Source organism: Triplophysa rosa, linkage group LG3 (genome assembly GCF_024868665.1).
Source record: "Triplophysa rosa linkage group LG3, Trosa_1v2, whole genome shotgun sequence".
Lineage (NCBI taxonomy): Eukaryota > Metazoa > Chordata > Actinopteri > Cypriniformes > Nemacheilidae > Triplophysa > Triplophysa rosa.
The window spans coordinates 8,944,232-8,971,786 of record NC_079892.1 but is presented as its reverse complement, the minus strand read 5'-3'; the positions used below and the strand labels follow the sequence as shown (position 1 = coordinate 8,971,786).

Genomic DNA, 27,555 nt, shown 5'->3' with positions numbered 1-27,555 from the left:
AAGAAAAAGACAGAGACCCTAAATGTATTCCAAATGTACAATATCAACATTTTCTGAAATTTGTAAATGTTTTTTTTTTTTGGAAAAGGTCGAACGCAGATAGAACCTTCTGATTCTGAAAAATTACTTTCAGTTTAGAATTATAAGGTTCTATCTGCAAAACATTCATTAAAGCAATACATTTTCAAGCAACACAAACAATTTACACATGATTATACACTAATTTCATATTTTAACAAAAGTCATATTTACATGGTTTTATTTCATATTTAAGAATGCTTTTTTTCTTGTTCAAGTTAAGCATACAAGGCCGTAATTGTTGTATCGATGTTTTATCCACAGAAGGTGGGACAGATCAAATTACTTTTTAGAGATGAGTATGGCTAAAATAACGTAATAATGTTTATTGTTGTAATCAAGACTCTTGACGTTGTTGACTATTTGGCATTAACTGCATTATGAGAGTCTATGTAAACACAGGCAGTGTAGGGCAAGTTACTCTGAAAAAGTAATTAATTACTAGTTACTAATTACATATTCAACAGTGTAATTAGATTACTGTACAAATTACTCTCTCCAAAAAGTATTTAATTACTTATTACTAATTACTTTCTATATCCTATATCAACCTCGATTAGTTAAGTGATTCAAGGATAGACATGAAACGGCTCTTTTAATTCATTCAAATAAATAATATAAAACTACATAAAGTAGTATTATTAACTGATCAAAGTATTACAAATGTGAGAATTATACATTAAATCACGGATTTAAAGTTAAACTTTGAATTTTGAGGTCAATTCTACTATTGTACACACATACATTACACACAGTATTTAGTTTAATTACATCAGAAGTAACTGTAATTAAATAACAGAAAAACTAAGAGTAATCCCTTACTTTACATTTTCAAGGGGAAAGTAATTTAATACAGTAACTAATTACTTAGTAACTAGTCGCACCCAACACGAGCACAGGTATTAGGAAGCTAGCGCTGCTGGCTAGTGTTGCGTGACGTCTATAAATATAAAAAAGTACAAAATTAATCTCCTCAACAAAAAATACTGTCGTTTGAGCTGTTCTCGTTGACAAGAGTATCAATAAAACAGTCAACCTTGAGGTTTCTTTTAAACATTGTTTAGTGTTGCACTGTTTCCTCAGATATTCCCCGTCACTGAGACCGGTCACATGACAAAGAAAGCTGATCCTGATTGGTCACCTGTGTGCACTCAAAATGCTGATTGGCTCTTGCGGATAGAACCTTATAGTACCAAATTATAATTCGATTTTGTAGATAGAACCTTTTTGTTTTCTTAAAAAAAGTCCCAAAATGCATACTTTAAAAAAACAAACATGGCATAGTGTAAATGAGTTGTCACAGAATAAGAATATGTGAATACCTCAATTTTGACCAAAATGTCAGATAGAACCTTATAATTCTAAGGCGCCGAAATGTCTTTGTTCTGATGAACACAAAGAAAGATATTTGAAAGAATGCTTTTAACCAAACAGTTCTTGGCCACCATTGACTACCATAGTAGGAAAAATGACAATGGTAGTCAAAAGTGCCCCAGAACTGTTTGGTTTCCTCAAAATATCTTTTTTTGTTTGTTCAACAGAAGAAAGACATTTATAAAGCATTTTCCCTACTATGGTAGTCAATGGGTTCCAAGAACTGTTTGGTTACAAGCATTATTCCAAATATCTTTCTCTGTGTTCATCAGAACAAAGACATTTATACAGATTTGGAACAACTCGAGTAGCCTAAATGAAGACAGAATTTTCATTTTTTGGGTGAACTGTTCCTTTAGGAAACAATATGACAAAACGACAGCTGTGTGTCAAAACAAACAAATAAATATAATCATAATATAATAAAATAATGCATTCTAAAGATTTAATTAGATGTGTCTTTTTGCTCTCTAAACAATGTTGTAATTTTTAAAGCTTTGTAAGCTACTGACTCCAATCCAGTAGATGCCAGTAGCACATAAACAACGCGCTCCAATCTACGCAAGAGAAGAAATTCTTTTATTGACATGACCGAGGACGTATGACAGAGCGAGAACGGAATGACGTCTTTGTCTATTTTATTGACGGCAGTTTTAACCAATCACACGAAGAGAAACGAATGACGTTTTTAAAGTTCGATTTGTAGAGCGTTTGCTCTGGCCAATCACATTCAGCTTATTCTAAAGCGCGAAGAGTTGAAGGGAACCCTGGAGGCGATGGCTAACGTAAACTCTTAAGTGTACGTAAACAATAGTTTTACGTTAAATTTTGAGAACACGCAATTTTTAAAAGTATATTTAATGCATGAAGTTAATAAATAATCGATCGGTTTCTAGTAGTTTTACCTCAACGACGCCCGGAGTCATGACTTGTGTTGAGGGATGTAACGTTAACGTACGTGCTCATTTGTTTGCACGAGCTTCTCGTACGACGTTACTTATTTAGCTTAAAAATGTACTCATTGCGACACTTCGGAGGAATGAAAAGACGTAACGTCACTACTAGCATCCGTTATAATTACTGTGTTTGTAAACACCTATACGTTAGCATTTAAACGTTGGGGGCGATAGTGTTGTGTATGACACTGCCGTTATGGCCTCTCAGAATGTGGTGTTTGCCATCGATGTGGATTATCGACCGGAAGAGACCAGCAGCACGACCAGTGCGTATCAATACCACCTCAAACACTGGATACTAAGAGTCCTGCTCAGTTTAGGAAACAAATACGGCCTGGAAAAAGTGCGATGGGGCTATAAATTCTTTCATTCGAGGACTGTGACGAGTGCAACGCTCATAACCAGACGCGCAGACTTCAAGGAGCTTCACGAGAAGGCGTTCGGTGACTTCGAAGAGGAACTGCTTGTCAAATTCAACGTCGAAGAAAAGTCACCTAACGTTAAGTGTCAGGAGAAGGCGCAAAAAAAACTGAAACCGAGCCCGTCGAGTTTTGTCCAGAATGCCCTGAAAGAGATCCTCCTGGATTTCCAGTGGGACAGACCCGACCTAACATCTCCCACCAAAGTGACACTGAGACCGAGACGGTCCAGTCGAAATGGCAGAAATGTCCCATTGCAGGACGATGACCTTGACAAAAATGTCCTGTTCGTCGTATCTGAATGCCCACGCTCTAAAAGGGAGTTAGGGGACTACGTGTGTCTTCGTAGGGAGGACGGTAGACAACATAAAGATGTACGAGAGCAAGTGTTATCCAAAAGTCTCATAGATATGCTTACGCAACGAAAAGTTGTGCTGCATTGGGCTGACTCGGGCATATTGAAGGTAGGTAGTGGTCCTATTACTTACAAACCCGTTTTTAGAAATGATGATCTTGATATTTACTGCAAATTTTTCAGGCTAGTCATGTGGTAGAGGACTACACTGGCATAGAAACAGTGGCAGAGCTTCTAGGACAGGTTGGTGGACAGGTGGTACCCATGCTGTCTCCTTGCTTGTCACTAAGGGACCAACATCCAGGTGTAAGCCCTGCACTGGCTACGGGAATAGATGCTTTTCCAATCGAGTCCACTAGCATCTACATTCAGTCCTCTGAACGGATGCACCGACAAGCATTTCCGCCTTTAGGTGGATCTCTTTGCTGGATTGCAGGTAAATATAATGCAGTTTATATGTGCATTTAAATGTGTGCTTTGGTTTGAACCTTTTTCACAAGCCTGCGATGACGCGTTCATCGGTCATCGGCATCGTAAATCCTCCAAAGTTTTCTATATTTTCATTTTTTTAAATGTATGTACATTTATATGACTATGATTTGTATTATATTACCTTTGCATCAAATTACAAGAAAAGTTAACGTTAATGCGAGGGTGTTTCTTATGCAGCGTCTATGGAAGTCACTGTAAATTTGACATCGTGCTCTCTTTTGACTGCCGTCATCAGACTCTTTCTATTTTTTTATTTTGTTGAAAGAAGTGAAAACACTAATGAGAATGCAAAGAAATATATTTGTGGTAGTCTCCCATTCAACGCTATAGAAGTTTACCCAACTATGACAACTTCCGCTGCTGAGAAACCCGGAAAGGTGAAAAAGGTTCATTATCGATGATTTTGTAAAATGGTTTCGTTGCAGGTGCAGAAAAGCAGTCCTGTAGTGTGATGCTTGAGCCAGTCTCATGCCGACAGAGATCTCTCCGGGCTCCTGTACAGGTGACACTCAGAGGTGTCCTGCAAGGCTTCAGCACCCTCTCACGTTCAGATGCAGAGAACTGGATTATGCGGTGCTCGGATGCTAAAATTGGTCAAATGTTGTTTCAGCACTACAGGGAGCTGTCCACCGGAGGATGTTCTATGGTAAAATTATTTAAAAAAAAGTAAATGTTATTACATTAATAAGAGGGTAGCTATAACTCTAATCTTATTGCGTGAGTCACAAAATGTGTTTTTATTGACTACAATACGTGCATTCCTTATTCGTCTGTACTTGAATTAGAAATTACCGTAAAACTCAAGAAATACTGCCAGTTTAATATAGGATCTGTGTTATTTCTTTTGCACAGCTTGCAGAAGTGAGTGAAGGTGGGGTGGTTTGTTCAGCGGTGCTGTCGGTGATGTCGTCCTGCACAGCCCTGCTCACTGTCCTTCAGCCATTGGTAACTCAGGGAAACGAGCACCTGCCCGACAGTCTTGTTTCCTCGGAAACCACAGACGACTCCACAGACTTGCCCGATGTTGTCAGCAGTGTTCTCAATGTCATATACGGCATCATGGAGAATGAAGATTGCTCAGGTGTTTGCTTTGTCTTAGATATTTGGGTTGTCTTTGCTAAGTGCATGTTTCAATTGGGCAGTTTTACCATTTAAATCAACACGTTAATCTTTATCACTTGAGTTTCTTTATAGCAATCACAACGTATGTGGAAATATTGCAACTAATGTGTTTGTGGTTTCCAGATCAAGTAAAGCCATTGGTTCCTGACTGGGCCAATCAAGAACTCAAACAGGAGTCTTGTCCAAGAAACAATGGGCTGGTAGAAGGGTGGTTCCCTCTGTCCAACCAATCAGGAATCAGCTGCAACTTAATGGAATCGATGAGGTTATTTGTGTTTGACTGTTAATCTAGATGTGCTATTTATGATTTTATCTCAGTCTAAGGCGTATGTATGTTTTGCACGTGCAGGTTGCTGCATGCAGCCCCTGAAGAAGAACATGCAGAGGAGCTTTCAGACTCGGAGCAGGATCTGACCAGCTGTCTGTCAGAGCTCTATGAGAGCAGCACAGCTGGTTCCAACGGCAACCAGAGATCCAACAAACGTGAGTACATGATAAAGCAATATTTGTGATCTTCACAGTGATGTCATTGATTCTTCTTACTGATGACTGATTACTTTTAAGGAGGTACCCAACGAACACCAGTAAGACAGAAGATGAAGACCATGAGTCGCTCTTTACAGATGCTGAACTTCGCCCGCTTGAATGTTAAAGCTCAAAAGACGCATCCTGATAGCAGCTCTGCTGCTTCTGCCAAAGCGAATGAAAGAGGAGGAAAGAAATGCCCTGGGGATCGAAGCAAGCCTGGTCTGCTGCGTGAGTATATCTGCTTGAGATCCAGTTTGGCTCCTTTTGGACTGACATTATATTCCTGCTAGTCTAAGATTTATTAACTCGTTAAAAAAAATCTGTAGAGCATGATGCTTACAACACCAAGCTCATGAATTCAGTTTGCAGACAACACACATGCTGATAAATTTAAATAAATAATACCTGATAAATAGCTTTATTGATTGTAAGTTGCTTTATGTAACAACACCTGCCAAATGTGTGAATGTAATTGGTTCACAAACTCTCAAACAGACTTCACCAGTGAGGAGGAGCTGCTATCCCACCTGCAGACCGCTTATCAAAAAGCTGTGGACAACCGATCAGTGCCTGTTCTCACTCAGGTCCAGGATTTGCTCTCAGTTCTGAAGGCATTCATCAAAATCAACACAGATCTGGAGGTGAGTGACATAATCACACAGTGTTGTACCAGCTTCAAAACGTGTCCAAAAAAGCTGGAATGTTAGTCTTGCTTATGTTTTGAAAATGTACGGCTGAAGTCATAATTTCAGAGAAGTGCACTGTAAATTATTTGTTTGGCAACAATAATTTACCATATTTAAAAATGTTTTGACAGGCTTCATTCTTGGATTTGGTGCAGAAGAATCTATTGAAAACCTGTCAGTCTGTTCGTCAGCTTTATGGGGACTCTACTGATGTTGACAGCAAAATCAGGGAGTAAGTACTAACCCAATGTTCAGATAATAGTAGCGTAATATTAATCTACAATCTACTAACATAATGTAACATCTTTAAAGATAATAGACCTGTTAAGACTATAAAACATTCATTCTACAGATGTCAGGTGCAAGCAGTTCTCAGACTTGAGCTGTGCAAACAAGCAGAACAAGAGGAGGAGGTTGTGGAACAGAGAGTTGAGGAAGTAAGGAGCCTTTATAAACCTTTTTCTCATTGTCACAATGATATTGTAGCCATTGAGTTCTCATGAGAAACTGTCATCTGCTTGAAGTCGTTCAGATCGATATTGATTTAATTTTTGTGTCTGTTTTTGTTTAAGGTGGCTGATATGCTCCGGATTATCTCTCGGAGTAAAGATGCTGTCTATTTGTCCAAGTTTATGCAGGATGAAGTCCTTTCAGTGTAAGTACATAAATGTGCAAGTACTTTAATGTTTCAAAATCTCCAATTACTGATACTAATTTATTTTAAAAACTCTATCTCCCAGGTATTTGAACACCATACCCAAGGTTCTGGCAGATGTCTATCACAGTCTTGGAACTCAGCTTCCAGAGGCACTTATTGCCGTCCTGCCATCTGATTTCTTCAGTGATGAGTCTATGGCTAAGGACAGCATTTCTGTGAGCCCCTCCCCTTTCTCTGCCACACAGAGCAACGTCTCCAGTGTTGGAGATCACCTGGAGGAACTCCGCAACCGCTCCGCTAAGAAGAGAAGGTGATTTTCATACAATATTGAATGTAATCAGATCAAATGCTTTGTTTTTACGGAACTGGACATGTGAATGTTTTTCTTCCTGTTTTGTAGGCAAAACATGCTTACACGCCACAAGACCATGACAGAAGCTCCTCAAGCACTTCGACAGATAGAAATGCCAAGAAAGTCCACACGTCTGGTGAGCTTCCTTTCTTTCAGTGCGTTTACACTGTAAGATAAACACAGCCAGGAAATAACAAAGACAATTTCCTATATCAGAAGTAAATGGGTTGTTGATATCCTGTGGTGTGCAATGCTTATACTTCATCTAACAGCTTCCATCCGTTTATCCAACTGTTGTTGTATAAAATGAACTGTAATAAACTAATAATATTAGGTAAAAACTGAACTTTGTAAATAGTCTTGAATAATTTCATGTAATTTTAAGCAAAATTCTGAAAACAATTATGCATAACCTAGCCTTCAAAACCTTTATAATTGAAGTACAACCAGAGTTGCAAAAATGTCAACGTACCTCTCTTCGGATCTACAGACAAAGCCAAAATCGTGTGTTCCTGTAGAAAAACCTGCTGTAGAGGAGCCACCACCTCAAAAGCAAGCAGTTCAAGGTCACTTGATGTCTCATTTGACTCTTCATTATGGCCTCTGGTTAAGTTTGGAGAGATCTGTAATCTGTTGTTTTATGTTTGTTCACAGAGGTCACAAAGGTTAGGAGAAATCTCTTTAACCAAGTGACGGTATCTCCTTCGAAGAAGTCCAAAATGCCCAGAAGCCAGTCTGTGTCGGCGGTAGAGGGACTCAGAAAACGCAAGTGTTCAAGTGTGGAGGATGATGGTAAATTTCTTTTAACATGGAAGTACTTTTTAATAAAATGGTAATGTGGTGTGTGAAGTTGAACCTTAAAATCTTTGAATTTCAGAAAAACATGCTTTGTTGACAAAGAAAGTATCTGAAACGCCACTACATAAGCAGGTGTCTAATCGCTTACTTCACAGGCAGAGAACTGGCAGGTGAGTCCTATGGCCCACAGTGGTTTTCAGTTTCTCATAACTTTTTTTGACACTCACTAGCACTTTAAGGAAGATGTCATTTAAAATATCCTGTTTTTTTATTGATGCCGTCATCACAGGAGACCTGGAGAATCAGATGTGTGCATTATTGAGGAGTCTCCTATCAAACCAGCTGTAGGTTAGTGTCTGTGGTTTTGTCATGTCCAACATAGATGATGATGTTCATTCATTGTTTAAGTTTTTTAAATAAATAATTTCTTCTTAGACCTGAGGAGGAGTCCAAGAATTAAAAGCCTTGCCAGGAGACATTCCAGCGTGTTTTATTCAAGCTCACAGCCACGTTCACGAAACCTGGATCGCGCCCTCTCTTCATCTCAACTCTGTCACTCTGAGGGTAAAGGTAATGGATTATTAAAAAAGGCTGTAGGTTAACTGGCCTATAGATCATACATCTCCCCAAAAGTCCGTTTGTTTTGTAATTTTCTGGTTAATTCAAATGATTTTCTTGAGATTTTAAAGTAGCTCTGTGTTCATTTGTGCAGGTGGATTTAGCGTTAGTTCTGTTAGGTCACCAGTTAGGCTCCTTTTTGGCGCCACCCAGTCACCCGGAAGATTACGGATGCCTGTGGCATCCTTTTCAGGAGATCAGGGAAACAAAGAGTCTCTTACATCTGCAGTTTTTGAGGTAATACGTAAATTTGTGTACTTTTCACGACAATTACATGGACTATATTTATAGTCAAATATTGACTTGTTGCCTTTTGTTTGTATTTCAGAGTCAAAATAAAACTCCACAAAAGAGACATTCTGATCCGTTTGGATCTGCAGTTGGGTGCAGAACCCCTCGGTCCCCAAGAACTCCAAGCTGGACAGTTGGAGAGAATGGGATGGCCCTAAGAGGGAGTCCCTTTCGGTCACCGACTGCAAACAACATTGTCGTAGAGACGCCCAAGAAAAGCCCCCTGAAAGGAATACTGAAAACACCAATGAAAAGCCTCCTGGATTGTGTTTCTCCAAATGGAGCTTGGCTGAGGAGCCCAAGCGTAAGAACGCCAAAGAAGAGTGTCACGTGGACTCCATCTCCACGAAAGCGGCTGTCAGAAAACCCAGTTAATGTGCCAGAGTCTCCCGTGTTTGCAAAAAGATATTCACCAAATCTGCTAACACCCGGCAAAAACTGCAACCCAGGTGAGAGGACTGATGTTTTTAAAACGCCTGACAAGGTGCCCCGAAGGAAAAGCAAAGCATCTCCTGGCAATGAAGTTCCTGGGTATCTTGATCCAGCAGAGTCCAATGTGAGGTCAGGAAAGATGAGGAGAGCACTGAGCTTACCTTGCAAGGTTATAGAAGAGTCTGATGAAACGCAGCGCTCTGATTCTGGGCCATTTTCTTTTTGTCCTTCACCATTGAAACCAAACGTACAAACTCCCATTAAAAGCCCAAGTCATGGGATGTGCACTCGCTCCGGTAGGACACCTGTTAAAGAGTCATCTTTGACTCCTAACAAATCTCAAGCTATTCTATGTACAAGCCCTTCTCCTCGTAAATGTCTGGCTTTAGATAAGGAGAAATCTTGTGTATCACAATCGCCTGGTGGTCATAGATCTGGTATCAGCTATGAGGGTTGTGTAAGAAATGATACCGGAGTTAGGGAGTCTCAAAAAACAAAAACTGAGCAAAGAGACAGCGTCCAAGGAAAAGCAGAGACGACCTCATCATCATCTGACTCGCAGCAGTTCGATTGCTCTGAATTTAGCACCAGCACCACCGAGGATGATAGCATTGATATATCCGAGGCCTCTGTGGTTAAGACACAGCTGATCGGTGGCATTAAAATGAACATTGCTTTCTCAAGAAAATCCTCTGAAGTTTTTGATTTTAAGGGCAAACATGCCACCCCAACTCAAGCAACACCAAGTCGAAGCTATGGCTTTCGTCAGACTCCAGACCGCCGGCAAAGAGAGGCAGAAGCCCGCCTTGGAACATCCTCAGGGACGCCAAAGTTCTCTACTCCGAGAGCACGAAAAACTCCTGGATGTGGAAAAGAGTCGAGCGGTCTTCCACCTCTTACTTATGAAGTAGAGATGGAGATACAATCCTCAGGCCTGCCTAAACTGAAGTTAAGACGAATAGATTCTTTTAACGCAGGAGATGTAACCAACAGTGCAAGCAAGAACGTGACTTCGCATCTCATGCACCGTAACGTGAAGGCACCACCAAATGATAGCCCTCTTGCACAGTGTTCCAGACATCGGGAATTTGGATGCATATCTCCATCACTCTGCAGTCGTGGAACGCCTGCCAAAAATACTCCCGGGATGGGTGTACAGACATATATATGCCAGTCAATGACTCCCACACGGTATCCAACAAGTAACCAATCCCCACTGGCCTCGCCTTTGACTCCATCTCCTCAGAGCAGAGGACGGTCAACCCCAGAAAACCTCAACAGTTGGCCTCGCAAAAAAAGGGCAAGGATCGAGACCTACAAAGAGCAAGTCATCAGAGGAGTTCCTCTTCTTGAAAAGAAAATATTGGAGGACCCGGAGCTTGAAGGTGTTTTCCGTATTCAAGGAGTGGAGGAACTCAAAGAAAAGATGAACACACCAGTTGGTCAAAGAAAGTTGGGGCGATCAAGCCAGGTGATGGACCGTCAGCGCTCGCCAGAAGGCATGGACTGGACTGATACTGTGGATCAAGACTGTGATGTTGGAGATGCCGTGAAGTCTGAACAACTTCCATGGATGAGCAGAAAAGGTACAGTATGGCATGAATGTTATTCGTTGCATGATCACAGCAAGTTTATTTTAATATATGATTTTAGTTTTAGCATCTGTTTGCGCAACTTGTTTGTAAACATTGTTGAATGTTGTTTTAGTTGATACACCTCAAGGTCCTAAAGTAAAGAAACAAGTGTCTGCCAGTGGAATCTTTGCCTTGACGCAGTCACCTCTGTTGTACAAAAAATCAACTGCAACCAATGAAGCAACACAATTTGATGGTAAGACAGTAAAAATGTAAATGAATGGCTGACCATAGAGAATGTTATGTATTTTTTGTCGTTCCCTTGTGGATTTTTTGGTAACACCTTACAATAATGTTGCATTTGTTAAAAGATCCAACAATTAACACAATTTATACAGCATTTATTGATGTTAGTTAATGTTAATCTTAACCTAATAGATATTTAATCAAAACCAAACATTTGTAATGCACAATCGACTATCATGAATAAACAATTGTTGGTCAATGCTGTGAAAATATGTTGCTCATTATTAGTTCATTTTAGGTAACGCATTAATGTTAATGAACGAGACCTTGTCGTAAAGACTTCACCCTGTTCTTTTATCTTAAATATCAGGTTTTAGCATATATTGTTTTATATTTGTTCTTTTGTCTGTATTCAGTTGTACCTAGCAATAATAAACTGCATCTCCCAACAGGATCAAAGTCTGAGCTGGATGCGTCTCCTTTTTGCAAGCCCAGGCGGCAAAGGACACCAAGTAGGACATACAGCCGAAAGAAACTTTTAGACTAATTGGTCTGTCATTTCAATATGAACTTTTCTTTTGCCTTAAATGGCTCTGTTGCTTTTAGAAAATCACATGTCTGTCTGTTTTGAGTGTTGTCTATATTAGCTGAGGTGTTCTTGTGTAATAATGCATTACCTAATATTGTATATTTTGTACTTTTTGTAAATTACACAAACGTTGCATGTGCCATCAGTTAGAACAGTTGTAGGTGTTTTAACTGATCTGATCTGATCTGATCTAAACGTGTACTGTGATTTTTATGTAGCTTTCTTCGTTTGGCAGCTGTGATTGAACATCTCGTCACAATGTGAAATCAATGTAAATGTTAAACAGATTATTTTAATAAAGACAATGTTGTTCTTAAGCCTAACATCTTTTTATCAGTTAATGCAAAATTTTTGTAAAATAACCACTCGTTCCTTAAATAGCATAATACGCACAAGTTGTGCATAGGAATTGATGTCATGTGTGGAATTTTTCACAGGTTCTTGCTTGGAATGTTTGTCAGTTAAAGGAAATGATACCTGTTATTCACTTGACTTCCTGTATTGTAAATGTAGTGGTTGACAGACAACTATAACGTTTGGAACTGGGTATCTGAAAACAAGTAAGTGTTTGAACATCAGTATTTGCATTTGCAGTCCAAATCTGCAAGATTAGATTTTTCACTAACCATTTGTTTGATTCAATGTGTAAACTGCACCATCTAGTGTACAACCAGAGCTCGGTGACATCAATCTGTGAATGCAATGCCTGATCTAAAAACTGCATTATTGCTTTTATGACCAATCCAGTCGGAACCAGTAAGATTACTACTTCCCAATAGTAATAAGCAATACTTTTTGACTGAGTAGAAAAAATAAACAGCATGTCAAAATCCTTAAATGCCAAAAGATACATTCATCTATTGAAAAGACAGGTATGGCAAAATTATACAACAATCCTGCTTGACAAAGTCCGTTTTCTTCAGTCTTGCCTGTAGACTGGTGCTACAAGAACCATTACTTCAGAGCTTTCTTGGGTGTTACTTTGGTAATAGGAACATTACACAGTTTTTCAGGAAGTAGAAAAAAACACTACTTTTGAAATTACATACTGTGTTGCCAAAGTTGACAAGCACTTTTATATACTTTTTATCGTTTAGATATTTGCAAAACCTAGTGATAACCATACAGGGTGACTAATAATAATGATTTATGGCAAAAGATAAAAATCACCAAATGTAGAGATGAGGTTTCAGAAGGACGGCACCAATATTTTTGTGTGCTTCATTAAATAATTGTCAACTTTTTTTGTGATGAATCTGTGGTAAACGTAAAACACCATAAAATCCATGAAATCACTCAATTTTTCCATTTCTATATGTAAAAATGTCACACGATCACTTAACGTGACCATAACAGAAAAGACCACATCTTGAGCACAAGTCTTGAGACCCAAACTAAAACTGCAATATGAAAACAATGTCGTCTGCCTCTAGATGCAAGTCTAATATTAATAAAAGAAAAGAGCACATCACGAAGTAGGTTTAGTGGGCCTTTTATTTCACAATCCTTCCAAATGTACAAAAAAAAAAAGCATGGTATAAAAACATAATTCACCAAATCCCCTACCCTTTTCAATGAGGAAAACAAATATGTGGAATTGGTCTCAAAAGTGCATTTCTCCAAGGTACAGCAGAGGGAAAAAAATCTCAATTAGACAAATCTGTACCTCATCCACTTATCTAAAAATCACACAGTCTGGCCACCACAACCTTCGACAGTGTTCCCAGAGCAGCAGGCCCAAGAAAGGGCTGGCATTGTGTCAGAGCACTCTGTTTCACTAAAGATTGGAATATAATTTACATCTCCTGCAAAATTCCCTCCTCAGAGATGTTGGGCTGTTATAACTCAGACTTCTTCTTCTTCTTTGATTTCTTGTCTTCCTCCTCAACCACCACAGCGTTAGTGGCCTCTCTCTTTAAGTAGGTAATAAAGTCGCTGACCTCACGACCGCCCTGTAAATCAAATGAAACCGGTCATTTTCACTTCTTTTTGCAAACATCACAATTTGTCTCAAGGCAGGCAGACAAACCTCATATTTCTTTGGACTCTGCTTCTGACCGGCAGGAGAGAAATAGATTGTCGGGAATCTGAAGGCAAAGAATTAGAAACCAAGTAAATAAAAACCTCTGCCACAAACTAAAAATTAGGTACATAGATGATGCACGCTACACACCCTCTAACTTCATATGGAGAGGGAACGTCATTAGCAGTAGCATCCATCTTTGCGATTACAATATTTGGATCATTGGAAAGCTGTAAAATAAGGACAGTATTTATGCAACTGCAAAGCAAAACGATCAAATCGATGCTTGAATAAATATCTAAACTCACCTTTTCCCCAAGTTCTTTGAATTTAGGCTCCAAGCTCTTGCAGTGCCCACACCAGGGAGCATAGAACTCAACGAGAACGTCCTTGCCATCATCATTTACAATCGAGTCAAAGTTCTCAGCCACAACGACCTGGAACGAAACAAGATCAAGTTGCAGGTTACGCCGACAATTATCACAGATGAAAATCAGACAGAAGGTCACAGGAAACAAAATCCCCTGACGCACCTTCACTGGGCCATCGTTGTTCTCGGGAACAGCCTCAGATTTGAGATAACGCTTCAGCTTTCCATCAAAATAATCCTGCAGGAATCCCTCCAAGGCCTTTCCGTCACGGCTGCAGAAACGTAAAGAGTTGCAAATTATTGCTTGAATCTGCCTCAAAGTCAAGCCACTAACAAACAATCCACTTACGAGAACTCCTCCTTCATGACGTATTTGTCGCCCTTGGCAGTTCGGATGCCAACAATGGGCAGCTCTCCGCTGCTGCCGTCCACACCCAGTTCGGACACATCATGACTGAAGCTGTTCTTATTGGCCACAGCAAAGCTAAGCTTCTTCCCCTGATCCAGGAAGCCCTTGGCCACCTTCATTACTCTGAAACGTAAAACCGGTCAGACACAGACATGGGAATAAAAATAAAATATGCATTTTACACACATCAGAAAACATTAAGGAAGAAAAAAAATGACATTTAGACATCTACCTGTTCCTCCAGTAGTTGGAACCCTTAGGGTTCTTTTCATAGTCCACATCATAATAAGCCACCAACAAGTCCTTGCCTTTCAGCTGATCTTTGTTGTCATCAGTCATGTGTGGACACATGCCAAAACTGTCATATGATGGGGAAAAAAACATTGAAGAGATATTCTAGACTATAACTAGAGCCGAACAGAAGCATAAAAAAGCTAATGTGCATGTTGCAATGCTTTCCAAAATAGAATTATATTTAGTTACTGGCACGTGACTGTTAACACACGTGCATTGTGAAACGTGGTAATTTTACGTTTTTAAATACATTTGAATATAGTTTAAATAGATTTACCAAACGTATTACGAATTATTTAATATCGCATTCATAATTATTATGTAATTCACTATACCAATAATACACATCTAACCACTGTGACTCATTTTGATACAAACTTACAAGTTGTCCTGAATAAACTTCTTGATCTTTGCGCTTGTGAACGATTCCTCTGTGAACTTCACACTGCTGTCTTCAAATTTGTTGCTGAGCTGAGGTGGCCGGAACAAAACAATGCCCCTGTAACACGCATATAAAGAGTTGCAAGTCTATAGAGAGAGAAACAGGATGCATTTTAGCTCTGTGAAAAGCGAAAGTGAAACAAAAGATGCCACATACTCTCCATCAACGCCATTTTTGTTTAGCAGGTCCTCAACATTGGTGTGAGCAAATCGGTAGGACTCTCTGTAAGCGCTAGCGGCCTTCAGGAACTCTCCCTGAGCAGCACTTCCACCATCAGCAAAAAAACCTGAGACGTTGATAACCGTTAGATGCAACGCCCACATTTTCATAAACTAGCCCCATGTATACATCTGTAAGATCAGGGTAAACAGGAAGTAGTTTGTACATCATACAATCACTCACCCACAACACTGGCATCACGGTCCCCGATGAACTTCTCAAACTCGGCCTCACTTTTGATCTCCACAGAGGCTGGGCCCGCCTGCTTCTTTAGGTGGCTCACAATGCCATCTAATGGAATCATTATAAACAACACAGTGATATGACATCCTCTCAGCTGTGGTAAGAGAGGATTGTGTTGTTCAGCAACGTACCGGCTGTCCTGGGACCATCGTAGCCACCAGAATCCTCTCCGCCTCGGAAGATCTTCAGGGTTGGATAGCCGCTTACACCGTACTTACCGCACACATTGGAATTGGCAGTACAGTCCACCTAGAACGTATTGGTGACGAACATTAAACACAGTCCACAACAAGGTTATGAGCTTTTGTGGAAATGTATCCCAATTAATGATTGTGGTTGAATAGCAATACCTTGGCAAGAGACACGATGCCTTTCAGTCGAGTGGCGGCCACCTCATATTCAGGTGCAAGACGTTTGCAATGGCCACACCTAAAAGGTAATATGGTTTATTACTTTATAAATGCACCTAAAATGTTTCACTTACTCTTATGTTGTTTTAAACTTTATTTAATTGTATAGAAAGTGAATGGTGACTGATGCTGTCAGTCCTTAAAGGGATACCTCACCCAAAAATGAAAATTCTGTCATCATTTACTCACCTTCGAGTTGTTCCAAATCTGTATAAATTTCTTTGTTCTGATAAACACAGAGAAAGATATTTGGAAGAATGCTTGTAACCAGACAGCTTTTGCCCCCCATTGACTCCCATAGTAGGAAAAATTACTTCTAAATCTTTTCTTTTTGTTCTGTTGAACACAAAGACATTTTGAAGAATGTAGGACAGCAAACAGTTCTTCGACTACCATTGTATTTTTTCCTACTATGGCAATCAATGGGAGGCAAATTCTGTCTAGTTATAATATAAGCATTCTTCTAAATATCTTCCTCTGTGTTCATCAGAACAAAGAAATTTATACAGATTTGGAACAAATCGAAGGCGAGTAAATTATGACAGAATTTAATTTTTTGGGTGAATTAACTTAACCCTTTAAAGGGACAGTTCACCCACAAAAGAAAGAAACCTATTCAGGTTTTGAACAACATGGGGTGATTTAATCATATAAACGCATGACAGACACTTTATAAAATAATTTTAACATCACAAGATCTAATTTATATGTTCATCTACAAATAACACGAAAGAAACGTCACTCTTTAGTAGCTGAAGTGAACTCATTGCCAAGTTCTGTCCAAGTTACTCATTATCGCTCAACTACGTAAATCCAGCGTTATCCAATCACACGCGGACAACGAAACTTCAAACACCAATCAAAACGTTACAACAGAAGGCGGCCGAGCCTCCAAACATCCTGGTTACCGCCCATATCTTCCTCTGCAATCTGATCAACTAACCTAGTCACAATTAATCTAATACACCATAGTTTAAATTAAAAGCAATGCAAAAGGGGGAGATTTAACTATGTTGAGAGAGATTATGAACGTTTGTTGTGAAAATGGGAATGATATTTACTTTACTGCAGAATAAAACTAATAATATTTAATGATAGTAGCTATACAATCACAATGGTTCTTAAAATTTACAGCAGCACCCAAGATTAAACGGCTACAAACAGGACGTACTTGATTCTATATCATTCCATATACATTTCCATATTACTCATAAAATTCACAGGAACTTGCAGGCTGCTTCAAGTGTGACGTTTTACCTTTAGCAACGTTAGCCTGGCTGTACTATTTAAAGACATGGGTATAAATACAATTCAATTTCCCTTTGGTATCTGGGATAAAGTTAAATGAACATGTTATTTTTCATTTTTGGTGGTTTTACATGGTAAGCTAACTACATTAGCTTCCCCGAACAGACGTAAAGTTACAACGTTAACGTTGCGTGCTAATGCAGTGCATCTTCTAAATCGAATGGGTGGATAGCACGTGAACGCATGAACTGTCGTACACTCACCAGGGTGCGAAGAATTCAACGAGGATAAGGTCGTGATCTCCGATTTTGCTGTCAAAATCGTCATCCGTTAAGTCGAGCACATCGCTTGCCCTCGCGGTCGCTGCGAGAGCAGCAATAAATAGCAAACTCAACATCATTTAAAACCCTGGATACTTCAGTGCAAAAGAGGGTGAAGATCCCAGCAGCCCTATATTAACTGCTCGTTTCTGAGGCGACGCTAAATAAAGAGTGACTAAAACAAGGCCCGCGGGATCTTGCACCGTGCACTCAATGAAAAGAACGCGCAGACGGACGGCACAGATCTGCAAACCCGGAGCTCTTCGAAGTAACCAAAGTGTGGCATCACACCATTGGATTTTCAGCAGGGTCATGCCGTTTCAATCAGCCAATCAGAGATCGGTAAATACATACTTCCGGGTAGAATTTTCGGTGAAAAGTTGTTGTTTTTTCCGTGCAAACAATATATTAATTGTAGCTCATTTAAAAAAGTAATTATTTCTCTTTCTTTCTTTTATTCATAGTAAAAATAGATGAACGTGTAATTATTTATGTAAAAAACGGAACATAATTAAATAAACATTATTTAATATTTATTTGATTAAATTTACTATTTCAGTTAAAATAATTATATACATGTACTTTTTTTGAAAATATGCCATTTTGTCCACAACCTAAAGCAATAATATATCTGCCACACTTTATGCACACTTCATGAACACACCCAAATTAAAATAAATGAATAATAATATCAATTCATAATTTAATAAGAACAAATATGTTTAAATGCATTATAATAATGTATAAAAATAATATTAATTAGGCCTATCATAGTCATTTATTGTTGACTGTTTGTTTTCTTTCAAACCATTTTCCGTTAAGCGTCTATATTTTTTTGAATAGCCAACTGGTCTGACTGACACGACAATTCTCGTATTAGGTGCGTATGTTTTGTCGGCTTAACAACAATGAATCGTATTCTTTCGAATTTTGGAAAGTATCCTTTCATATGCAACAGATGTTGATATAAACATGTTTTGAATTATTAACGTTTATTCAATATTATGATGGGAAAACACTTTCAGCACTTTTTTTATTTGTTAAGGCCTTTCAAGGTAGAGCAGGTTGATGGTAAATGATAGCTATACAACGTTACTCTCCTTAACCTAAGTGCTGATCATTTGCTGTTTTGTATTGAGTACTGTTCTAGTGGTTTTAGAAACAGGTGACGTTACACAAGTATAAAGATTTAGGTTAAAAAAAAGCTGTAGGCCTATGTTCTGTCACTTATAGTCTGTTCGGCTGTTCAGAATCTCAGGACAATAAGGACCAAAGGCTTGATAGGATTCAACAATATATGAACTGGTGCATACTTGCCATTTTCACTTTGGAAATCCTAATCAAATGGCTGGAAGATTTTTGCAAGTTCTGGAACAGGTGGAACATGTTTGATCTTGCTGTAACTTATTTGAACTGTTTGTTTTCTTGTTATTTCTTTTGCTTGTTATCAGAAATAATCTTTGCGGATGTGTACTAGAAGTTAAGTTTGGGACACAAAAGCGCGCATGTGCAGTAACGTTGGGATAATATTGTTGCTTTGAAACCGTCTTTATACTGTATATACACTTTTGTTTATTTTTAAATTATGGAAAGATTATGTAATATGTCGTTTTCCTTTCTGTTAGAGACTGCTCTCCCAGAGATTCTGCCGCAGACAGAAGGTTTTCAGTCTCATAAATGGTTGAAACTGCTCATCATGTTTCACACTCTCTGTCTTCTGAAGATTCTTCTCAGATATCCACAACTGCGTCTTATTTTGAAAGTAGTCTTCTGCATATTTAGGGTTTGTAATTATTCATATCAAAGCCAGTATCGTTGAACCAATATGTGTTTCATTCATACTAACAATGCTAACTGCTTTTATCAGGGGATACAATTCAGATATGTGTTGCTTGGCGTCTTAGTAGGGAATTATATTTTGGCTGCTATTGGAGTCCACCTGTTTGCCAAGTACACCAGCTCCACTGTTCCGGGCCTTCTTTACCAAGACGATTTCAAGTGAGACTTTTTCTTCATGGACTTCATAAACCTATTTTTTCATTGTTTCCTCTAGACTAGATAAGACCAAGCCGTTTGATAGTCTAAAAAATTGATCATACTGTCATATTTGTTGTGACCTTACATTTATTCATGTGTCTCTAGAAGATATCTTAATAACCATTTGTTTCTAGAGAGATCTCTTTTTGTCTCTAAGAGATCTTAATGTCAGAAAATGACTTTTTTATACAGAAAAGGCTGCCATCGAAAGCCTAAGATTTAAAAATAAAATTCATTCTCAGGTTATATTTTCTAGCTATTCCTCCCACATTTATTTTATAGCTTGTTATAGTTTTTCTGTATGCCAATACAGTACATGCAGCTTCAGTTGGATGAGGATGTAAATTGATTGAACTTTGTTTTTTACTTGTTTTTCTGCTCTTTTCGATTCTAACCCTCATGGCAGAGATATACCCAATTCATTCCTCACATTGTTCAGCATTTTCACAATGGATCACTGCAGTTCTTTATTAATTGTCATACGCAGAGTTCCCGAGCTGAACTATAATGCCTGTGTTGTGTTCATCATGGCGTGGTTTATATTTGGAGCCATCACACTGAGCAGCTTAATTGTGGGTCTCATCAGTAAGTATTTTTAAAATATAAATTTTACGGAATTTTACTGTTAAAGATTTTTCATCTGTAATGTCAAAACCTGTCATTTCATGAAATTGTATCGGTTTTATCACAGTGTATAATGGATTTATGATGGATTTATGTCCACAGTGGATAGCTTTCAGATATTAAGGGCTGAACTCATCAGCGAGGCTTATGAAGTACAAGTCCAGAAGGCGGCAGAAAAGATCAAAGCAGGGTAAGTCATCACATTTAATATATAATTTTTTATTAACCAACCATTAAAACATTAAATCATGGTGTTTCTCAACCAGCAATGTTTTTGGAAGACAATGCCCTCAAAATGAACCAAAAGAGGAGATGGCCTGGGATGTGTTTTTTAAGGAAATGGAGTACCAGGATGAAGCCACTGCAATACAGTGGCATGAGGAATTTCTCCTCAAATGCTTAAGGCTGCAGGAAAGGCTTCAAATCAACCTAGAAACACAGACACAGCTTCAGGACAAAGCAGGTGCGTATTGAACAATACATTTTCTCAGACGTAATTTCGTGTTCAGTGCTTCGAATTCAAGAAACTTATCCCTTACAGAAAAGACACACGAAATTCACATGTGCAAAAAACACATGTGATCACATGTGAAATGTGTGTTTTTGGAACATTTTGGTGTGAATTCCATGTGAATTCCCACGTGAAACCCATGGGATAACATGTAAAAACCCATGGGATAACATATGCGACATGTCTCCACATGTGATCACATGTTCTTCACGTCACCACATGTTGCACATGTCATCCCATGGGTTTTTACATGTTATCCCATGGGTTTCACGTGGGAATTCACATGGAATTCACACCAAAATGTTCCAAAAACACACATTTCACATGTGATCACACGTGTTTTTTTGCACATGTTAAACACATGTTGTATACATGTGATCACATGCGACAAACATGTAAAAAACATGTGAAATTCATGTGTCTTTTCTGTAAGGGATAAATAAACAATAATATATGCTTTTGTTATATCTTCTCTGAAACAGTTCAGGCCTTCCTTAAGTTGCATGACTACTGACAGCTGATCAGGTAAGAGCAAAATGGCAACCACTTTTTCTTAGTATGTAAAATTAAAGGTGCTGTGTGTAACTTTTTGGAGGATCTATTGACAGAAATGCAATACATTACTATCTTCAGAGGTGTATAAAGACCTTACATAATGAAGCGTTATGTTTTTATTACCTTACACCGTGTCTACACTGGACATAACATGACAACCTGCTTGTTTTTAATGGGTTTGTCGCACCGCACACCGCATCCAGTGTGGACAAAATTTGAAATTATAATGGGTTCTAATGCGTTTCTAATGTCTTTTGTCGTGTCGCGTTGCGCCTGTTGTGTCTGGTGTAGACACGGTGTCAGAATGAGCTATTTCTATCTACATATACTGCGGGTCCCCTCACATGGAATTCACCATGTTGTTTCTACAGTAGCCCTAAATGGACAAACTGCTCTACAGAGCGCATTTCATAAATACGTTATCTCCTTTGGCAAAGAAGTGAAAACGTGACATCGTAGTGCTTCGAAGGGAGGGGTCCAATGAGCCGTTGGTTGCAACATCACCACTACAGGCCACTAAATTTCATACACTGGACCTTTAAATGTGTAAACCATTATTTTCATTTGACAGGATTGATGCATTGACACTGGTTTCATTTTTAAACCTTTCTGGACATTTCAATAATGAAGTCATCTGGAGGTCATGAACATATACTAGTTTTCAACTGGTAAATATTGTTTCTCGAAGGACATAGCAGGCTTTCACGCTTTTTCACTGTGAATTTATTCTCTGGGCCACCTATCAGAGGAAAATAGGAAAACATGCTTGGCACCAATGGTTTAGTTTGAGCATTTACCAGCTGGTGTGAAAAGGGACCTGCTATTTAAACCGGCTGATGGGGGCCGGAATTTTGATGTCCTGACCTTTTTCCAATAACTTCTCGCACTCGATGAGATAGTTCACTCCATCGATCACAGTCTGAACCTGTTGGACCTGAGCACACATTATGACCAATGCGTTTACAGTCATGGTAAATTAAGGTCATAACATCAATATTTCGAAGCTTAAAGGGACAGTTCACCCAAAAATAAAATTCTGTCTTCATTTACTCAAATTACGCATAGAAAGATATTTGTAAGAATGCTTGTAACCAATCAGTTCTTGGTCATCATTGACTACCGTAGTAGGAAAAATGACAATCGTACTCAAATAAACTGTTTACTTTCCTACATTCTTCAAAATATTTTCTTTTGTGTTCAACAGAACAATGACATTTACAAAGCAATCTTTTCTTACTACGGTAGTCAATGGAGGCCATGAACTGTTTGCTTACAAGCGTTCTTCCAAATATGTTTCTCTGTGTTCTTCAGAACAAAGAAATGTATACAGATTTGGAACAATTTAAGTAAATGAAGACACAATGTTCATTTTTGTGTGAACTGTTTTGCTTTATTATTATTAGTTGTTATTTACATTATTTGTGAACATTGCCGGCACATTACTGACCTCTGATTGGCCCAGCCTGTCTAAATTGGAAATATCAAAAGTGCTTCTAACAAATGCAGTGTCCTCTCCACCAGTTCCCCTCTTTTGGAGCCTCAGGTTATCCAATATTTTATCGAAACGAGAGTCCTGCAAAGAGAAGAGATGAAATGATGTCAAATAAAAGCATAATATTATCTTGGTTTAATAGCCTATTATGCTTTACACAATTTACATGATTTTTTAAACAACATACCTTTTAAATAACCTAAAAATTCCAGTTTTATGGTAAAGTATTCTAACACATAAAAATAATAGATTTTTCACATTGTTATTAAAAAAATAAGCAGCAAAAAGCAGCTTCTAAGCTTGTCAGACAACATTAGTAACAGGCTTTTAGAGAGTTTTGTACAAAATTCATCATTTATTTTTGGAGTTAGGACCTTGCTGAGGTGCGGAAGGGTAACGTGGACACCAGCTCGTAACCCTGTGCCCAGGTTTGATGGGCAGGTGAGGATGTAACCCAGTCGCTCGTTCCACATGAACTCCCAACCCTTCTCCTGAACCAGTCTCTCAACCTGAGGGACACCAAAATACAACAAGCTCCTGATGATATATTCAACTAAAAACAATTAAAACAAGCATTGCTAGAGAAATAATAGTCTGCTTGAGAGCTGATGTGTGAGCTCACCTCTTGAAGCCCGCTGCAGAAACGCTCAAAGACCCTCTTCATGTTGCCCCCCTTCTCCATCGAGATCACACGTGTGTGGTCTTCTTCATTGATCCACACCAGGAAGGTTTTCTCACTATTATGCCTGCCATTGAAAGTCATCAATTATGACTTTTTGCGATAGTAATATAATATTTGTTCAAATGGCCTGTAACAATATCTGTGTGACAACGACATTTTATCCAAAAGATCATTTTTGTCTTAGTGGGTGTGGAGCACTTTAGTATATCTCTCGTCTTTGAAAGAAATATAAGACATTCTCATTGAATGCTCACCAGATGCCTCTCGCGTCAGGCCAATCACGTGCCATGCGTGTACAGATCATCAGGGGCGACACAGGTTTATTGAACAGAAAGTGATCCTAGAGCAAAGTCATATCTGAATTTCTGTCTTCTCAATATAAGGAAAAATTACTGATAGGAAATTTACCCACATCAATAAGTTGTTGCTGCTCTTGATCGGTCAATTGAGTGAGGCTGAAGTATTTTCCCGTCAAATCTCCTCGTAGGCCTCCCAGAGCATCAACCACGACTCTCTCCACCTCTCTACGCTCGGCACGGGTGCAGGCTGGAGGCAGACTCAAGCCTCGGATACTCCTGCCTGTCCTGACTCGAGATGATAGCACGTACTTCTCATCAAACTGTCCGCCCCTTATCTGATGGGAAAAAATCAGATCTTAAACCTCAAGCGAGCAAGCCAAATGTGGCTTTGGCAAGGAATGAAAAACTATAGTGGAGATAAAATTCCATTTAAATGTAATGACTACAATAAAATAGATGCAAATAACTGTAAATCACAATTCAAAATGCAAGTGTGACATCTCTCTCACACGTAGGGGTGTGCAAACCAAACACTTTCCTTCCTACTAGGGATGCACCGAATGTTCGGCCACCGAATATATTCGGCCGAAAATAGCAAAAAACGCATGTTCGGTATTCGGCCGAATATGTGAAATGGCCGAATAATTTTACCGAACATGACTCGAGAAACGATCAACTTGCAACCAGCGCAGAGAGAGAGAGAGAGAGAGAGACGTGCGCTTTATTAATGCCGCAAACATTTTGGCAGTGTGTGTGTGGAGCATTTTAAGGTGTCAGAGAAAGACAAAGCACGGGACTTGCCGCACGGAAGTAAATTTCCGAATGAAAGCGTCTTTACCGGTCGGTAACTTGTGGCTATTTCAGACGGGAGCGGGCTGTCTGACAGTAGCCCCGCCGCTCGCGACATCCTTTGACATCATACAGTGGTCGCGCGCACACAGTTCCCTGTACTAAACAACTTGTCAAAGTATGTTCTGTGCATCCCGGCCACGAGTGCACCAGAGAACAGTCAGCTTTTGTGGGCGGAGTTTGCAGGAGAGACGTGAACTGATATGGTTGTCAGTCAGCATCAGTCAGAATAGCTTGCGTTCGATGTTTTTTTTTCTTACAATCATTTTGCAACGTAGCCTATAATAATCCAACAGTTTTAGTTTATTCGTATTTTTAGTTTATAGGCCTAATGTGGAATGACACTTTTTAATGAAGTGTTTTGTTGTAGGGGTACAGAGTAACTTACATTACATTCTTTTACCAGTCAGTTATAGGCCTAATTAATATAGGCTATTAAATTTTTTGTTTTAATGTATTTTGTTTTGCTCAATTTTATATTAAGTTGTATTGTATTTTATTGAAAAGCAAGACAAATTTTTAAAAGCAAATTTTGACTATTCAGTTTGTGCAATAGTGAAAAAATAGCTTAATAAATAGAAGAAATGCAAAAACCATATTCGGTGTTCGGTATTATTCGGCCTTCGGCCAAGTGTTTCACATCATGTTCGGCTTCGGCCAAGAATGTTAGATTCGGTGCATCCCTACTTCCTACCTTACTGGAATCCATGTCAGTGGAGTGTTTCATGGTGCAGGGGTCATAACCATTGTGTCTGTCTCTGATGACTGGGTTAAAGATGTCAGCAAAGACCTACATGAAACATGTTTGATGAATTTCAGTTGTTCATATGATATCTCTTATTTAATATCACATGATTAATGTCATCTTACCTCATATGACTCCTCATCTCCTGCCACCATGCCTACAGACATTACAGAGGGGTGGCCAGGATTGTCCACGCCTGTTTGGATGGCTTGGTCCAAAGTGTAACCATTCGGCGTGGATTTATCACACAGCTTGGCATATACAGCCAGTGTCAGGTGACTGGCCATGAAACTATTGTGCGTCCGCAAATCTGGGTATTCAGCACTGTAAAAAACGGTTGATTAAAAATATGATAATGATAAAAAATATTTGATCATGCTGCTCATTACGCTATACCAAGCTTAGTTACGTCATCTTTCAATTTAAACTTTTGCACACCCGCATTTTAAAAGAAATTAATAAAATGAGAAGACAAAAAAAGACAAGATTACGTCAGACAAATAAAACAGATAATAAAGAATCAAATTAAATCAAACGACAGACAAAAACAGAGACAAAGAAGATATTAAACTATACACTGAACAAATATATTTAAATACAAATATAAATGCCTAACTTTCTCTCTCAAGCACATAGCACACAGAGCCCTTAGGGACAGCGAGGGAATTAAGAATGCGTTCTCAAACACTTTTGCGTTTGCTCGTAAAAAGTTTATTTGCCTTTGCAAAGCGTTCGACCCCAATGTTTTTATATGTTAATTGAATTGCTAGTGGCATTTGTACTACACACTGTCAAGAACTTTATTTATTACATGACAAACAATGCATTCTGAGCATTCTTCAACATTGTCATCCTGAGCAGAGCTGGTAAAATAGTTGGTAAGTCGTACGGAGGGCTTATATGTCCAACCTTGTAATAAATATGTCACAAACACCTATTGAACCATTTTAAATGATGACTAGGCGTAACCAAAAAATGATTCTCAAAACATGAAAACATTTAACGTACCAAATAATAGACTACATAATGTACACCAGGTCTTTGCATTGTCTTTCTGTCTGTCTCCTCTCTGGTGATCAACGTTTACTTTGTGGCTGTTCTCTTGTCTTGCTTTACCACCATATTTCTCTTTCATTTCTTTTTAAATATTGTAAAAAAAAGCCAGTAAAAACGGTAATATTTACATGTATATATACATTTTTATATTTATTTATATTATATATAAATATAAAAAATATAAATCTATAATTTTTCTTAAAATGATACATGTATGTGTGTGTATTTATATAAACATTATTATTATACACAGCAACAGCACACACACATATTATAAAAAAAAAACTTTAGTTTGCATATAATTAGTCACAAATAATCGTTTGACAGCCCTAATTAACATCTATTAAATCTGTGAAAATTCTATGAAATAAAAAGGTGTAATTACATGAATTTACAGTTGTTTTATAATGTAGTTACCTTGGAGAATAGATTCTCCGTACATGCACTCCAGTCCTAACATACTGCTTTCTATTTACGAAGAATCCCACAGTCAGAGAGCCAACCAATGCCAAGATTCCCATCTTCCTGCTGGACAGGACACTTGTGATGCCACTTGCCATTTTGACCTGTTTTTAAAATAAAGATCCTTGCAAGGTCTTTCCAAACAAAGAAGTTCAATACATTTTATACCCTCATTAAAACAAAGGTTTGAATATGATTGTTATTAAATCGGTAAATCTCATTATCTGACTGGTTTCACTTAAATCTTACCTGAAACGCTCAACATTTCCAGCTCCAACTCTCTTATGGGAGCCCATAGCCCAACCCATCAGTGACCTCATGAAATCGGAGGGATATATGTTGATAATGTGTACAAGCCTCTAACCCAGTCCTGAAGCTATTGACCCTATACTTAACCCTGCAATCTGATTGGTTGACAGAATGTTCATTTTGGAACATGTTTTGTAATAAATTTATATTTTGCAACATTTATGCTATGGTAATGCTTACATGTCACAATGCATGCTGGGAAATATCCATCCCCACAAAATATTAGTTAGTTTTATTAAATGTCAGTTTAATATAAATTTACTGCCGTTCAAATATCTTTGATATTTTTGTTTTCCCATTGATGGGAGAACATTAAGAGTCATGTTTTCTTTTGGAACAGCCCTTTGGCTAGATTTCAAAATTTATAGTGATTGACTCTGCCAAAAGC

General features: G+C 38.5%; 3 protein-coding genes across 3 annotated transcripts; 1 reads left to right on the top strand and 2 right to left on the bottom strand.

Annotated features, from left to right (window-relative positions):
* The first annotated feature begins 2,212 nt into the window (after positions 1-2,212).
* On the top strand, positions 2,213-11,880 carry ticrr (TopBP1-interacting, checkpoint, and replication regulator). Its single transcript, XM_057329753.1, has 22 exons — positions 2,213-3,291; positions 3,366-3,618; positions 4,100-4,320; positions 4,527-4,755; positions 4,920-5,061; positions 5,146-5,279; positions 5,361-5,552; positions 5,820-5,965; positions 6,142-6,242; positions 6,363-6,447; positions 6,583-6,665; positions 6,751-6,978; positions 7,069-7,156; positions 7,511-7,586; positions 7,675-7,812; positions 7,898-7,988; positions 8,108-8,166; positions 8,254-8,388; positions 8,531-8,673; positions 8,765-10,745; positions 10,867-10,989; positions 11,432-11,880. The coding sequence occupies exons 1-22, from the start codon at positions 2,605-2,607 to the stop codon at positions 11,524-11,526; spliced, it is 5,430 nt and encodes a 1,809-aa protein (XP_057185736.1). The 5' UTR covers positions 2,213-2,604; the 3' UTR covers positions 11,527-11,880.
* A 1,164-nt stretch (positions 11,881-13,044) lies between these two features.
* On the bottom strand, positions 13,045-17,773 carry pdia3 (protein disulfide isomerase family A, member 3). Its single transcript, XM_057329362.1, has 13 exons — positions 17,490-17,773; positions 15,919-15,997; positions 15,700-15,817; positions 15,509-15,616; positions 15,263-15,392; positions 15,047-15,163; positions 14,603-14,728; positions 14,311-14,493; positions 14,125-14,233; positions 13,900-14,028; positions 13,742-13,821; positions 13,598-13,655; positions 13,045-13,520 (listed from the first exon to the last, which is right to left on the bottom strand). Exons 1-13 carry the CDS (start codon positions 17,624-17,626, stop codon positions 13,407-13,409), a joined length of 1,488 nt encoding a protein of 495 aa, XP_057185345.1. The 5' UTR covers positions 17,627-17,773; the 3' UTR covers positions 13,045-13,406.
* A 2,637-nt stretch (positions 17,774-20,410) lies between these two features.
* Positions 20,411-26,956, bottom strand: LOC130551621 (creatine kinase U-type, mitochondrial-like). The gene is made up of 10 exons (XM_057329361.1): positions 26,814-26,956; positions 25,466-25,664; positions 25,290-25,385; positions 23,860-24,081; positions 23,702-23,787; positions 23,388-23,511; positions 23,140-23,274; positions 22,721-22,846; positions 22,071-22,207; positions 20,411-20,636 (listed from the first exon to the last, which is right to left on the bottom strand). The coding sequence occupies exons 1-9, from the start codon at positions 26,954-26,956 to the stop codon at positions 22,094-22,096; spliced, it is 1,245 nt and encodes a 414-aa protein (XP_057185344.1). The 3' UTR covers positions 20,411-20,636; positions 22,071-22,093.
* Between the last annotated feature and the right edge of the window lie 599 nt (positions 26,957-27,555).